At 45.5% G+C, this 16,535-nt stretch overlaps 1 protein-coding gene and 1 long non-coding RNA gene across 2 annotated transcripts in view; both read right to left on the minus strand.

Moving 5' to 3' along the window:
• Positions 1-790: 790 nt before the first annotated feature.
• UXT (ubiquitously expressed prefoldin like chaperone) lies at positions 791-7,313 on the minus strand. The gene is made up of 7 exons (XM_019955597.2): positions 7,185-7,313; positions 6,893-6,999; positions 5,817-5,898; positions 5,614-5,681; positions 5,240-5,347; positions 1,102-1,165; positions 791-886 (listed from the first exon to the last, which is right to left on the minus strand). The coding sequence occupies exons 2-7, from the start codon at positions 6,988-6,990 to the stop codon at positions 836-838; spliced, it is 471 nt and encodes a 156-aa protein (XP_019811156.1). The 5' UTR covers positions 6,991-6,999; positions 7,185-7,313; the 3' UTR covers positions 791-835.
• A 1,591-nt stretch (positions 7,314-8,904) lies between these two features.
• Positions 8,905-16,535, minus strand: part of LOC139181289 (uncharacterized) — a 58,180-nt gene continuing 50,549 nt past the window's right edge. The window contains exon 3 of the long non-coding RNA XR_011565286.1: positions 8,905-9,653. This is a non-coding gene — a long non-coding RNA (uncharacterized lncRNA). The remainder of the gene's footprint in view (positions 9,654-16,535) is intronic.

Below are 16,535 nucleotides of genomic sequence, written 5' to 3' on the forward strand. Positions count from 1 at the left end.
TCCTGCTTTCTGCTGATTGGCTACCGAGCGACTCCCTAGACGGCTGCCAAAACCCCAACGGGGCGGTGCCGAACTCCACGCAGCTCAGCGGAAGCAAGACTTGTATAGAAGTACACAGGCATACCAGCCCAGAGGGAGGAGGTCTGGGTACTGCGTAGGCGGACAGGGTAACTGTGTAGTGATTGGCTGGAAAAGACGAATTTAGAACGGAGCAGCTGCCAGACATATAAAAGTGTGTGCTGAGTGGGGGAAACTAAATACCTACGGGGGCGGGGTCGAGCTGCAACCAGTTACAAACAGGCGGAACCTGGCTTTGCATGGATTGGCGGAAGCTGGACTCAACCTAGAATAGAAACCAGACCAGGGAGGGCGGGATCAGCCCTATTGCTGGAAGCTGGAACTTCTTAGCGGCTGGGGCAAGGCCAAGGTTGAGCCTAGATGGGCGTGAGTGTAATTTAAGGTACCTGAGGAACGATTGGGGTGTGGGAGAAAGGTAAACCTTCCGGCCAGGAGTGAAAGGCTGAATTGCTTTGGGGAACAAACCTCCACCGTGAATCGGCCCATTCTCTGGTAATTCAGAGTAGTGTACATGAAAAGAAATGGGTCAGGTGGGGGCCCAGGTTGCCAAGGCAACGGTAGAGAGGGCACAGAAGTCAAATGGCAGGACTTCAGTGGTGCATTAATGGTCCCACACAGACCGGATTTCTGGGCCTCCTAGTACTTTGTGCTTTAGAAACAGGGCACTTTAGCAAACAGTAGGGGTTAAGGGGGGAAAGAAGGGCCGTGTGACTCAAAGACATTCAGGCTCTTTAATGTCAGGGGAGGTAGGAAGAAGTCAGTGCTGAGTCTCTGGGAAATTCTGCAGACCTTGTAGCTCTCTAAGCCCCTGAAAAAGAGAACATAAGAGACTGAACAGAGACTGGGTCCAGGCCCCATCCCAGGCTTGCTCAGAACTCTCTTCCCTCTGAGCCAGCCTGGCTCCAGTTTGACTCCAGTTTAGACGAAAATATGGTCCTTCCCATCTCTGGCTCTCTCTCCTTCTCGGGTCACCACCCTAAACATTTGGAGATAGAGTCTGGGAATGGAGTGAGCTGCTCTCACCTCTAGCAACATGTGGATATGGGCCTTGATATTCATGGAGTCCTTGGTGAGGTTGTCGCTGAGCCTGGAGAAAAGAAACAAGAAAGGTGAAGTGGGCAGGAGGATGATGCTGCTTCATCACTTCAAGAACTACCTACATTCTGTATGACTTCCACACGGTAGGTGGTAGGACATCCTACTACCTGAGCTGCTCCTATGCAGAGATGCCTGGCTGCCATCTGGACTGCACTGATTCAGAGACATTTACTGAGTGCCTACTCTACACCAGGTCGTTTTAGTTACTGGGAGATAGCAGCAAACACAGCAAACAAAAATCTTGGCCTTGTGGAACTCAAATTCTCATTATGGGGGGAAAATGATGGGAATACAATATGCAGTTTGTCAGATGGTTATAAGTACAATGAAAAAATTAAATGTTAAGAGAGAATAACGAGTGCCGGAGTGGGGGGCTGTAATTCTAATTACAGTGCTTAGGGATGGCTTCATGGAGAAGCGCATTTGAGTAAAGACTTAAAATGAAGAAGCGAATTGTGTGGCTAGATAGAGGATGAGTGTTCCAGACACAAGGGGCAGCAAATGCAGAGGCTCTGAGGTGGGAGTGCACCTGGCATGTCTGAGGTACAGCAGAGAGGCCAGCAGGACTGGAGAAGGATCAGTGAAGGGGGGTTGTAGAAGGTGAGGTCACAGAGGTAAGCAGGGGAGAAAGATCATGTAAGACCTACCAGGCCATGGTAAGGACTCTGGCTTTTATTCTAAGTGATATGGGAGCCAGAGGAGGATTGTGATCAGAGAAGGGATGTGACATGACTAGGGTTTAAGAGGATCCATCTGGTTGCTGTGTGGAGAACTGACTGGGGATAAGGACAGCTAGTGTGGAAGAGGAAGTCCAGTGAGGAGGCAGTCCAGGTGAGAGAGGCAGACTCAGACCACAGTGGCAGCAGTTGAGGTGATAAGAAATGACTAGATTTGGGATACATGGGGGCTTCCCTGGTGGCGCAGAGGTTAAAGCGTCTGCCTGCAATGTGGGAGACCTGGGTTCAATCCCTGGGTCAGGAAGATCCCCTGGAGAAGGAAATGGCAACCCACTCTAGTATTCTTGCCTGGAGAATCCCATGGACAGAGGAGCTTGGTGGGCTACAGTCCACGGGTCGCAAAGAGTCGGACACGACTGAGCGACTTCACTTTCACTTTGAAGGTAAAGTCAACAGGATTTACCAAAGGAGGGTGTTGGGCGTGAGAAAGAGAACTCAAGGAAGACACCAAGTCTAAGTGACTGGGAAGCCAGAGTTGCCTGAAACCATGCCGGCTCTGGGCTGTTGAGTTACATGAAAGAAAAAAAGTGGAAGTATTAGTTGCTCAGTCATGTTGGACTCTTTGCAACCCCATGGACTGGGGCTCACCAGGCTCCTCCATCCATGGAATTCTCCAGGCAAGAATCCTGGATTGGGTTGCCATTTACATGAACCAGTCACTTTTTTCTCTCTATGCCAACTGGCACCAGTCTCACCCAAACAATCCTAATTCACCCAAAGGATCAAGGAAGGCCTCTGAAGAATGAGTAAAACAGTAGGAGATAGTCTTTTCCACAAAAAGTCCAAAAGACAGGAAAGAGCTTTTTAAGGAATAGTCAGGAGGCCAGAGTGTTAGAAACTAAGTGAATGGTGGAAGAAAAGTGGCACAAGTTAGGATCCAAGAGGTAGGTAGGGGACAGATCATGTAATCTTGATATTATGAGAGGAATATGGATTTTACTGTGTTGAGCTATCTGTCAATGTAAGAGTCAGTTTCAGGGAAATGAAATACTGTTAAGAAAAGTAGAAGGCAACAACAAAGGATATTAAATTGGGAAAAAATAGTATGAACCCATTTATATATCACTATCTCTCAAAGTTGTATTTTCTTTTTTTTTCAAAGTTGTATTTTTAGTCTAGCCCTCTCTCCCGAATTCCAGCCTTGGGAGTTTTAACTACATAGTCAGAAAACTTACTTCAATGTTTAATGATCACCTCACACTTAACAGGTCCCAGACTGAACTCCTGATTTTCCCCTCCAAATCTGCTCTCCCCTTATCTTCTCCATCTCATAAAAGGGCAATTCCATCCTTTGCTCAGCTGAAGACCTGGACTCCTTTTTCTCACACCCCACTTCCAATCAAGCATTCTCAAATCTTCATCTTTTTCAATTACTAGGGAGTCCTACTAATTATAATAAAGTAAAGAGATTCATGGGCTTCCCAGGTAGCACTAGTGGTAAAGAACCCGCCTGCCAATGTAGGAGATGTAAGAGACGTGGGTTCAATCCCTGGGTCGGGAAGATGACCTGGAGGAAGGCATGGCAACGCACTCTGGTATTCTTGCCTGGAGAATTCCATGGATAGAGGAGCCTGGCCAGCTACAGTCTATGGGGTTGCAGAGTTGGACACAACTGAAGCGACTTAGCACAGTAAGGAATTCACATTTCTCATCACACTATTAGACCAGATCAATAAATCAGAAAGACCAAACGGAGCAGGCAATGACAAATACCTCATTCTGGGGAAACACATCAAGTCTCAAAAAATTAAAATCTATTTGAAAGGCTCAGGAATCCGGTGACATAATAAGGAAGGCTTTGTCATTAAAAACAAAAAAACAAAAAAAACCAAAAACAGACTTGGTCTAAATGGCTGCTGGTTCAGAATTATACTGGCCTATTAAAGCAGTCCCCTCAACCAAACTATTCACCAACTGATCGGATCACTAAGATTTAGAAATCTCCACAGGTCTGAGGCTCATTTGAGTTTATGAATACTGAAACCTCGAAAAGGTCTGAAAAGAGAAGAATTACTAAAACCTAAGGTAGGCAACTCTGGAAGAAATGAACGAGACATAAAGGGAAATATAACCTAGAAGGTAGAATTTTAGATCAGTAGTATTCACACTTGTGAGATGTTGTTAATCTAAGTGTATTTTCTCAGCGTCCCCTCACTCACTCCATCTGAGTGACTGAATGCTCACCATTCTCAGCAGTTCCTCTAACATGGCAGGCACACTGGTCCCCTTGCCAGGAATGCTCTTCCCTAGAGAGCCCTATGGTTTGTTCACTCAACCAAGGAACTCAAATGCTGCTTCCTCTGGAAGGCCTTCCCTAGCCACATTTCAGAAATCTCTCCACAATCACAATTCCCCTTTCCTGCATAGAACCTTACACTCATCAGAGTTCATCCTTTATCCCCACATTACCTCCATCACCACCAACAGAGATCTACTAATCCTTCAATCCCCACTTAAATCTATTTCCAGCATATGCTTTGAAATTCATTCAACAAACACAGGGTGCCTCCTATATGCTTTGTGCTATTCTAGTGACTTGAGATGCAGAGAAAATCTCTCCGTTTGCAAAGCTTATATCCTAATGGGAGCAGGCAATGAACATTACAAAAAAGTAAATCACACAGTAAACATTAGGAGGTCATAAGTGCTATGGAAAAAAAGAAAAAGTAGAACAAGGGAGGGGAATCAGGAGTGCCAAGGGTTGAAATTTTCAAGTTAGGTTATGGGAAGTGACATTTAAGCAAGACTTCAAGTGAATAAGGAGAAAGGAAGCCATGCATGTATCAGAGGGGAAAGTGCTGTAGGCAGACAGAGAACAGTTACTGCAATTGTACTGAGGTGGGATCACTCTGTGGGCATTTAAAGAAGCCTGTGAAGGTTAGTGTGATGAGAGCACAGTGAATGAGCAGGAAAATTAGCAGGAGGTGAAGTCAGAGGTAACTTGTTTTACTGTTACTGATATACAGACTGAGACCTCCAGGATCTGGTCAAAACTGTGCTGATGTGTAACAGTTATAGCCCTTGTAGAATATAAGCTTTCAAGGAATTCTTCTGTCTTGTTCATGCTGCCTCCCCAACACCAAGCACAGAGCCTGGCATACAGCAAATGCCCAATAAATTTTTGTGTGAGTGAACAATACAGAGACCATTTATTGAGTACTTATTATGTGCTACACCTGGGGCTAAGCTTTGCATCCCCACTGTTCTCTCCCCTAGAGAGAGGGGAAAGTGGTTCCTAGGTACCATCCCAGGTAGCCAGGGTGAAAGGGGGAAGAAGGGTTACAAATGGTGGTGTTTTAGACAGTATCCTCATGCAATGGACTTACTCTGTGAGGAGACTGCTCTTACGATCAATGAACTTGAGAGCTTCTGCCAGTGTTAACTCCAGGAAAAAACCATATCCAAGGGCCACATAGATCCGTGAAGTGTCTGGGCTAAGGAAACAGTGGTGATAGGAAGTGGAGAAGTCCTTGTCACTGTTTAGCATACTACACAGTTTAACATTTCTTTTATTCCCCACCCCACATCTTCCCCAAACCGAAGGTAAGGGTGGGCAGAGAATCTGTCCTATTTTATTTACTGTCACATCTTTAGCACCGAGCAGTGTCGGGTTCATAGCAAATACTAACAAAAATATTTGTTGAATGAAGGAAAAGGGAAGCTGAACCCTGTGGGCTCAGAGGGGCAGGCAGACACTCACACCACTGTGTCAACGAAGAAGTTACAGCCCAAATCCACCTGCATATATAACTCCGAGTGATTAGCTTCCTGTGGGGCCAGGGAAAAAGAGGTAGGGATCAGTGGTCAACTTTTAGGTCAGGTGACAGGTTTTGGTCTTGGGTATCTCCTCTCTTCCCCCTCCTTTGCCCACAAAAAGACAGTACCTAACCCTGGCATCTTTACCTGGAGTCGCTCAATGACATTTCTCAGTTGAAGGTATTTGGCCAGCTGCTCATATACCTTGTCACGATGGTCCAGGACCTTTCTGATGGGACATGACAGGACAAGAGTAAAATGGTGACCAAGAGGAAACCCTGTCCCTCTTGGAATATCTCACATCATGACCCCCTGAGACTCTCCTGTCACCAGGGTCTAAACAGGAATTTTAGTGCAGAAGTCAAGGTTTGGACTCTGGGTCAGATTGCTTCGGTTTGAATCCAGGCTTTCCATTTTACTAGCTGTGTGACTTTGGCAAGTGAGTAACCTCTTTGGAACTCAATCTCCCCATCTTTAAAATAGGAATGAGGAGTATTACTTCATAGAGTCATTAAGAGGATTAAATGAGTATTTACTATAAGGCATTTAGAATAGTGCCCTCCAAACAAAGTTCTCTATATGCGTTAGCTCTTATTTATGAGTATTATTATTACACTCTATTCCCAATGCCTCCCTCCAATCAGAATATGCCATTCTCACCCTAGAAAAAAATCCTCAGTCTCTTTTAGGATGCTCATAATCCTAGACCTGAACACTCTCCTTCCTGCTCAGATTAATAATGACAGTAATAATAATTTTTTATACTCATTGAGCCTCTAGTATCCAAGTTAAACCCTTTACAAGGACTGAATACACTGAAAACCCAAACCCACTGCCGTGAGGAAGGTTGCATTAACTTCCCCATTTCACAGATGAGGAAACTGAGGCACAGAAAGTGGAGGCAAAGTATGTGTTCACACGGAAAGCAAAATGGTCAAGCCAGGATTCGAACCTGAAAACTCCAGCTTCAGAAATCTAATTCTTAACCCTTTAGGGGGCATCGGAAGCCGCGCAAGCGCGGACACAGGCACCATTAAATCACCGTGTCTCCCTCCTCACCCCACGTTGCACCCCGGATATCGCCCCTCCTTCCTCCTCGAATGGCGCACGGGGCCGGGCTCTGAACGCCTCACCCACCAATCAGAAGGCCAGGCCCTGACTTCGAACGCCCCGCTCACCACGTGGACCGCTCCAATCGCTCCGCCCCCTGTTCTGTCACTTACTGCAAGTCCCGCTGCAGCACGTCAGAGATGAAAGCCTCGTAGCGCAGCACTTTCTCCGCCGTGGCCTCCACCGCCCGCCGTTTAGGGGGCGTCGCCATGATGGGCTCCTGAGGAATGGGGAGGGAGAAGACCACGTTGAAGACCACTGGTCTCAGTTTGGTCTCAAGCACAGTACAACTGCACCTTTTCAGTGTTGGGAGTTGGGTCGTCCGGCTTATGCCAAGAGTTCAGCCTTCCGCCCCTCCCAGCTCTGGGACCCCATCACACAGGGACACCCAAGTGCGGCCGTTACCTGAAAGCCGCCGGCAAAAAGAACTGTTAGTAAGAACCGTGGCTTCCGGGTGGCGCGGGTAAATGACGTACGACGGGGGCGCTGGCCAACCAAATAACCAGGTGGGGTGAGGCGGTCCTGAACGGAAAAAATCGCCGGAGAGAAGGAAAGGGCTGGGCTTTAAGAAATCCGCTGATTAAGGAAGGCTGCAGAGCGTGGGAACCTGGACTGCGCAACAAGCCTATGGGGATAGTGCACTGTTGCTGGGGGTGGGGTTTGATGGGATTTGGCGGGTTCCGGAGGAGGCGGGACACACAGAGCGAGTAGAGCTTTGGGTATTTAAAAGTCAGAGCTTCAGAAGCAGTCGGGCAAGAAAAGATTATGAATCTGGTCTGTAAAAAGGCAAGTATCGCCCTGGATTTTGAGTTTTCACAAGGGAAGCTTGGGTTTGACTTCCAATAATGGAAATAAATGTCAGCATTAAAAAAAAAGTTTTGAAAAGGAGACAAATTTTCTGACATGCACCTTTGACGACTCCAGCTCTGTAGCCCACAGTCCATGACTGGAGTTCAAGCAGAGGTTGATAACGCACTATGTCTAATCAGTTCAGTTCAGTTCAGTCGCTCAGTCGTGTCCGACTCTTTGCGACCCCATGAATCGCAGCACGCCAGGCCTCCCTGTCCATCACCAACTCCCGGAGTTCACCCAGACTCACGTCCATCGAGTCAGTGATGCCATCCAGCCATCTCATCCTCTGTCGTCCCCTTCTACTCCTGCCCCCAATCCCTCCCAGCATCAGAGTCTTTTCCAATGAGTCAACTCTTCGCATGAGGTGGCCAAAGTACTGGAGTTTCAGCTTTAGCATCATTCCCTCCAAAGAAATCCCAGGGCTGATCTCCTTCAGAATGGACTGGTTGGATCTCCTTGCAGTCCAAGGGACTCTCAAGAGTCTTCTCCAACACCACAGTTCAAAAGCATCAATTCTTCGGCGCTCAGCTTTCTTCACAGTCCAACTCTCACATCCATACATGACCACTGGAAAAACCATAGCCTTGACTAGACGGACCTTAGTTGGCAAAGCAATGTCTCTGCTTTTGAATATGCTATCTAGGTTGGTCATAACTTTCCTTCCAAGGAGTAAGCGTCTTTTAATTTCATGGCTGATCACGTCATTTAATCGGGGCGTCAAATGGAGGGTTGCTGAAGTCCTTTGCCCAAGATAGGTTATCTTGTCGTTAGAAAGAGTTCCTATGTTTTTATTTAAATGTGTAAAGTTTTTATTTATTTTTATGCACTCAAATTACCGAATGGATTTATTTCCTATGTTAGATTTTCAAATAATAGCATCTAACTCAGTAAGTCCAGGCCTGAAGAACTCCAATGCCGGATCTCCCAAATGATACTCCCGCCTGCAGGCCCTAGAGCGCCCACCATATCAGGGAAGTTTTCCCAGATAATTTGTGGGTTTGCGGTCTAAAACCAAGCTTTGTTTTAAATGCTCAAAACGAGCAAGTCAAACTTTTCTTTACCCTTAGAACAAGATGATTACAAGGAAAACTTTGTGAGTTTAAAAAATTATTTTTGGTAAATCATCTCATGTTACATATAGTTACAATTATATTTAGTTTGATCAAAAGAGACAGTAGGTAGGTAGAAATATTATCTAGTTAATCTATACAATTTTCCTGTGGAAAAAAGGGTGTTACATTTATTATCTTTATTTAACATGGAGAGCTCAGAGTTCTGATGAGATGGAGATGGTTTATTAGCTTACATTTCACAAAAACCCATTTTTTATTATGGAGTCCATGTAAGATTTCTTTTTTAAAAACTTTTTTTCTGTTTCAAAACGTTTTCAACTTCATTTTAAAATGTCAAACCTACATGAAAGTTGGCACTGAATGCCCATATAGCCTTTACTTAGATTCACCAAATGTTAATATTTGACAGCATTTGCTTTCTCTCCTTTCAGACCATCCAATAATTGTTGATATGGCTGCATAGCATTCCATCTTTTGGATGACCTCAGATTTTTGAGCCAGTCTTCTGTTCCTCGATGTTTGGATGTGTCCAGTTTTTTTCATTGTTATAATCCAGAATAAGATAACAGTCTTTGTTTTCAAAATTTTGTGTGCAACCATGTTTGTTTTCTTGTGACAAACTTCTAGAACTTAATTTATTGATCTAAGGGAGATCATTGCATTGTAAAGCAAGTGTTAAGTGACAATTGTATATCTACTTCCAATAACAAACTTCCTCATCCAAATTTTACATCAACATCAGCACACTGTGGCCCACTGTTTGCTGACCCTTGTTTTACTGCTGTCTGCAAGCTAAGAGTACTATTTCCATCTTTTAGAGGCTTGAAAAAAAGTAAAAAGAGTATTTTGTGACATATGTGAAGGAAAGTTACATGGCTCAAAACAGCCTGGAGTTAAAACTCCCCTCTGGGTCCTCCACACCATTCTATGCAAAACAAAGACCCCTCACCTGAAAAAAAAAAAAAAAAAAAAGGACATTAAGGTTGATTATGCCCAGCTCCCAGCCGGTCCCAGCCTCTGGCCAATCTCCAGAATTCCTTGCCCAAGCTGTTTAAGAGATAACCGAAGCTGGTGGAGTTACTTCCAGCCGGGGATTCCTGCCCCCCTCCCCCATTCTAGCTAATTAATCCTCCCCACTTCCCTAGTTTGGGGAACCTGGGCCCTGAAGGGGCCCAATAAGTCAAGAGCCTTGAAAAATGCACTGTGCAAATATATTGACTTTATTTGTCTCCGTTCGGGAGCCTCACAGACATATCTAGGTAAAAAGATCGTTAAATAAACGCTGTCAGTCATCACCAAAAAAAAAAAAAAAAAGAGAGAGAGAGAGAGATAACTAATCCAAACAACTTTGGAGAAGAACAGGCCCCCTTAAGACAGTAGATTTCCACATATATGCCTGTATATACTTACTCTTTTCTTGTGTTAGTTAGTGCAGCAGCTCACTTATCTGACTACTGCCCCTTCTTGCCTCATTAAAGGTGATCTGTTCCTGTAAAGTGCCGGTCTCATTCTTTCTCTGAACCTCATTTTCTCTAATTCCCTTACCCTACATTTTTTGGTGCCGAAACCCGGGAGGTTGAGGTTCCTTCTTGTTCTCCATGGCCAGCTCTTTGGAGCATGGAAGCCTGCCGAGCTCACTTTTCTGCTCGGGCTTTCAAGACCTCCTCGAGAGGATGCCCCGTGCCTTTGTGAGTGGTACAAGTCCTGTGTAAGGGCTTTATTGGTTTTCCACGTAACCCGAGGAATACTGGTCTTTCTCTCTCTCTCTCTTCCTCTTTTCTCTACACTTTCTTTTCCTTGAGACCAACCAACTCCAGGATAGAGGCCTTTTGCCATTCGACCTCCTTCCATCCACCATGAATTCTCGCCTGACCCAGTAGCCCAGGTAAATTCTAGGGCACCATAGACTATCGTCCTTTCCGGGTTACTGGGGAACCCTCCAGCCAAAAGGCCCTCTGGGGAGGTATTTGGGGGATGCCCCTCCCTCCTTCAGAGTCTCTCTCTCTCTCTCTTTGCCTAGTCAAAAGATTAGGTGACATCTTTTCTCTCGACTGGACAGTCGCTAGCCATTTGCTATGGGGTCAAGCCAATTCATCCCATGGGACTCTCCCTTGGCCTGCATAAAACGAAACCTCAAACCTCTACTCTTGACCGATCTCAAGGTTCATAAACTCGAGTCACTGTGTACTCAAATTTGGCCTCAATACAAACTAGATAACCAAAACCATTGGCCTGAGTTCAGGACTTTCGATTTCAGTATTTTATCAGATCTCACTAACTTCCTCAAACAGAATGGCAAATGGTCGGAGGTCCCCTATATTCAAGCCTTCTGGGATCTTAGAAGCCATCCTTCTCTCTGCAAGGACTGTTCTACCTATCAAATCCTCCTCTGCTCTCTTTCCCCGTCCATTACAAAAGAATCCAAATCTAAAGCCCCTAAAAGGCCCCCTAAACCCTCAGGCCCCAATTTTGACCCGGCAGATGAGCCTCCTCCCTACCACCCCAGAGAAGAAACTTCCAGAGATGAGATCCCATCCTCTAGCCCTTCCTCCTCCAAAACAGTAAGCAATGACTCCGAACCCCCTAAAGAGATTTACACCCCCCCACATTGGCCACGACCCGAAGCAAACATATGTTTCCTTTCAGAAAGGTAGCGGGACCGGAGAGCCCTACACGGGTTCGTGTGCCTTTTTCAATTTCTGATATGAGCCAAATTGAAGAAAAATGGGGATCCTTTTCAGAAAATTCTACTACATATAGAAAAGAATTCCTCCACCTTACACAAGCATATCATTTAACCTAAAATGATCTTTACTACATCCTAAATGCCACTTTATCCCCTGATGAAAAGGAACAGATATGGCAGGCAGCCTGGACTCATGTTGATCAGCTCCATAACCAAGATAGGACTAATCTGGTGGCTGATGATATAGTCCCTTTAACGGAGCCATGGTGGGCATATCAAGCAGGTAATGTCAGCATCCGGTATCTGCACCATACGATTACCTGTTTATTAGAAGGAATGCTAAAAAGCTCTCACATTCATGTTAACTATGATAAAATTAGGGAAGTGACTCAAGAAAAAGATGAAAATCCTGCTCTTTTTCTTCCATGGCTTATTGAGGCAGTCCAGAAATATACTAATTTAGATATTTCCACCCCTGCCAGACTTCTGTACCTACAAGTCTAGTTCATAAGCCTGTCAGCCCCCGATATTCACCAAAAACTATGCCAGTTAGAGAAGGGCCCCAAAACCCCTCAGCAAGATCTCCTAGAAATAGCCTTTAAAGTTTTCAACAATAAGGAGGAAGAAGCAAAGAAAGAAAAAGAAATAAAGAAAAAGAAATGGAAAGAATGGCCAAATATGTTTTATTCACTGCAGCTAGTCAAGAAAAAAATTCAACCCCTTTGGCCCATCAACCTAGGCCCACCCATATGGGACCTAACCCTTCAGGCCCCTGCTTCAGATGTAACCAAATGGGACACTGGGCTAAGTCCTGCCCAAACCCCTGGCCACCCACCAAACCCTGCCCCACCTGCAAACAATGGGGCCACTGGAAAATGGATTGCTCTGAGACACTACCCACCAAGTCTCCGGGTCCACCCCAGGCCCAATAACAATGGGCCAGAAACCAGACTCAGGGGGGCCCTGACACCCCAGACCACGGTTCCTCAGATGAGGTGGGAGATGATCCAATTGTGCTTGAATTATTCCAGTGACGGAGCCCAAGCTCCAGACTCCAAGTCTGCCCTGTACAGACAGACTCGGAGCTTTGGGTAATTGGCACGGTGGCCGTACACAAAGTCTCGTTCCTAATAGACACTGGAGTGGCCTTTTCACTTTTAACCTCCTTTAAGGTTCCTCTCCAACATTCAGAAGTGGTCATTGAAGGGGTCTCAGGCATCCCCGTTTATCCCAAAATAACCCCTCCTCTCCTTTGTTTCTTTGGTAAGGCAACACTAACACATTCTTTTATAGTAGTTCCTCAATGCCCAATGGCATTGATGGGACGTGATCTTCTGGCTAAGCCACAAACTTCTATAAACCTCCCATTCTTAGATCCCCTATCAATTCTTTGCATCCAAATGGGCACCCAAACCCTTGGCCAGCCCTCACTCCCAAAACCTGCCCACTGACCTTCCCCCGATAGATCCTCAGGTCTGGGACACTGAAGCCCCATCGGTAGCTTGACACCATTCCCCCGTACAGGTTTTTCTTAAGAATCCCTCTCAGGTAATAACCCAAACTCAATATACCCTGACCATAGAATCCTGACAAGGACTTAAACCAATAATCTCCCACCTGCTCAAAGCCGGTTTTTGTGGCCTATCTATTCTCCTCATAATACTCCTATACTGGCAGTCAAAAAGGGACCCCACTCCTGGCGTCTAGTCCAAGATCTTTGCAAGGTCAATGAGGCCATAATACCCGTACACCTCGTGGTCACTAATCCCTATACCCTTTTCTCACATATTCCCCCTGACACACTCTACTTCATGGTATTGGACCTCAAAGATGCTTTCTTTACTATACCTCTACACCACTCTTCACAGCCCCTATTTGCCTTCAACCTGGATGGACCCTGACACATATCAATCTCAGCAATCAACTTGGACCGTTTTACCGCAACGGTTTAGCTGCTGCTGCTGCTAAGTTGCTTCAGTCGTGTCCAACTCTGTGCGACCCCATAGACGGCAGCCCACTAGGCATCTCTGTCCCTGGGATTCTCCAGGCAAGAATACTGGAGTGGGTTGCCATTTCCTTCTCCAATGCGTGAAAGTGAAAAGTGAAAGTGAAGTCACTCAGTCATCCCTGACTCTCAGCAACCCCATAGACTGCAGCCTACCAGGCTCCTTCAGGGAAGAGTACTGGAGTGGGTTGCCATTGCCTTTTCCAAAGGGTTTAGAGATAGCCCTCATTTTTCGGTCAAGCCCTTCAAAGGGACCTACAAACTTTAGACCTAGGCTCTACTATCTTACTCCAGTATGTAGATAATTTATTGTTATGTAGTTCCTCTTGCCATAACTGCCTAGTCCACACTGCAACAGTATTAAATGCCTTAGGCAACTGGGGTTACAGAGTTGCGCTCTCCAAAGCACAAATTCTTCTCACCACTGTCAATTACATGGGATTGCTTCTCACTCCCATATCCAAAATAATTCCAGCACAGAGACTTCGAGCCTTGACACAGACCCCCAGGCCCCAAACCAAGAGGGAACTTCTTTCTCTATTAGGTCTATTAAACTTCTTCCAAATATGTGTCCCAAAATTTGACCTCCACGCAAAACCTCTCTACCAAGTTACTCGAGGAAACTCAGATGAACCCTTATTGGCCCCCACCTCTCTCCACACCCCAATACAGACTCTTATCAAACACTTACTACAGGCCCCTTCTCTTTACTTACCTGATTATGCCAAGCCTTTTTTCCTTTTTCTACATTCTCGACAAGGACATGACTTAAGGGATTCTGTGCCCAAAAAAAGGGGGGGACGTATGGGGGCCTCTAGCTTACTTATCTAAACAACTCGATCTTGTCATACTTGGATGGCCACCTTGTCTCCAGGCCTTAGCTGCAACTACCCTCTTAATACCTGAAACCCAAAAATTAACCCAAAATGCTCCTCTAAATGTATGCTCACCTCATTCCTTCAAAGATTTACTCTCTCATCGGGCTTTCCTTTCTCTGCCCCCTGCTCAATTACAGATCCTCCACGCACACCTCTTAGACGCACCCCTTTCTTTTATGCCTTGTAAACCTCTTAATCCTGCTAGCTTACTCCCTACACCAGATCCAGAAGCAGAACACCTATCTCATGACTGTGTTCAGACCTTAGATATGACACTTAATCCCTTTGAACATATAACCGATCAGCCCCTTAATGACCCCAAAGTCCCATACTGGTTCATAGATGGCAGTGCCCAGAAACAAGCCCCATTTGGGGCTGGATACACTATAGTCCAGGGACAGCCTGATAAAATTATCCCCCCTTGCCTCATCATATCAGTCACACTCCCAGCTCACACATCCTCACAACAGGCTGAACTGATAGCTCTTACACAAGCTTTGACCCTAGCCAAAGACCAAAAGACAAACATTTACACTGACTCCAAGTATGTCTATAACATATTACATTCTAACATTATAATCTGGAGGGAGAGGGGATTCCTGACTCAGAAGGGCACACCTATTCTCAATGGTTCTTTTATTTCTGAACTCCTCCATGAAGCTCAGCTCCCCAAACAAGCTGCTGTAATACATTGCCAGGGACATCAGCGACATGGTCCTATTTCCTTTTATAACAATATAGCAGATCATGAAGCAAAGCGGCAGGCTGCCTCTGTTAGTCCTGTCTTTACTATAGCCCAAATTGATAAGCCTAACATCTACACATTACTTTCATATTTATATTCCCTTTTCCACCCCTCAGGCTTCCCTGGTGGCTCAGAGGTTAAAGCATCTGCCTGCAATGTGGCAGACCTGGGTTCGATCCCTGGGTCGGGAAGATCCCCTGGAGAAGGAAATGGCAACTCACTCCAGTATTCTTGCCTGGAGAATCCCATGGACAGAGGAGCCTGGTGGGCTACAGTCCACGGGGTCGCAAAGAGTCAGACACGATTGAGTGACTTCACTTCACTTTCTACCCCTCTGCAAAGGTATTTAAGGCTTTCCTTCAGAACTTTACTGAACTGACTAAGGATGATGTAATTTATTTAAATAATCTGACCCAAACTTGTGCCATTTGTCAGCAGACAAATCCTAACTCTAACATTTGCCCCCCTCCTTTCCCCACCCACCAAATTCACGGACATCTTCCTGCACAAGACTGGCAGGCAGATTTCACCCACATGCCACTGTAAAAAGGGTTAAATTTCTCCTAGTCTTCATAGATATATTTTCTGGATGGATCGAAGCTTTTTTGACTACTAATAAATGAAACAAGCCCCTACTGTGGCTCACCTTATTCTTACTGAAATCCTCCCCAGGTTTGGAATGCCTTCCTCCCTCCAGTCTGACAACGGGCCTGAGTTCACATCCCAAATCACCCAAAATACTGCTTCAAGTTCCTTGGAGGTTTCACATTCCTTATCATCCTCAGTCTTCCGGTAAGGTTGAGAGAGCCAACCGAGTCCTAAAAGAAACTCTCACCAAATTAACGAGCAAACTTCATCAGGACTGGACAAAACTCCTCCCTTTAAGCCCTCTTAAAGGACCGGGCCTTACCAAAAAAAAAAAAAAAAAAAAAACACCTTAAAAGCAGTCCATTTGAGGCCATGTATGGGACGCCCATAGTACCTTTAGGTTTTCCCCACTCCCAGGATGGTCCCAAACTGCCATACCACCTTCCTTTTCCTTGTCCAGATATGAGATGCCCTTTGGCAACATATGAATGACTTACTCCCTCAACCACATTCCATACCCATCCTTTCAAATAGACAAAGTCTATATGACAACTCAGTTCCACTCAGATCTAACCCCAAAATGGCAAGGTCCCTACACGGTAATTCTGTTGACCCCTACTGCTGCAAAATTAAAAGAAATCACCCCTTGGGTACACATCACTCAGCTAAAAAAGGTTATGCAGTCCAATGATGAAAATGCTTGCCAGACTAATACTTATCAAGTTTCTCACACAGGCCCTTCAACTCTAAAGTTCTCATGGCTTCCACCAGCCCCAACTGGCTATAGATGAGCATGTTGGTTTCACGGCTGCAATTATTCCTGGAACAACTTCTGGCAGATATCTGGGTCTCAAGTGCTCCAGGATCCACATTCGAACACGTTGAAGATTTACATCTTCACCCTGTGGCTACAGGGAACCTTTTATAAC

This window comes from Bos indicus, chromosome X (assembly GCF_029378745.1).
Source record: "Bos indicus isolate NIAB-ARS_2022 breed Sahiwal x Tharparkar chromosome X, NIAB-ARS_B.indTharparkar_mat_pri_1.0, whole genome shotgun sequence".
NCBI lineage: Eukaryota > Metazoa > Chordata > Mammalia > Artiodactyla > Bovidae > Bos > Bos indicus.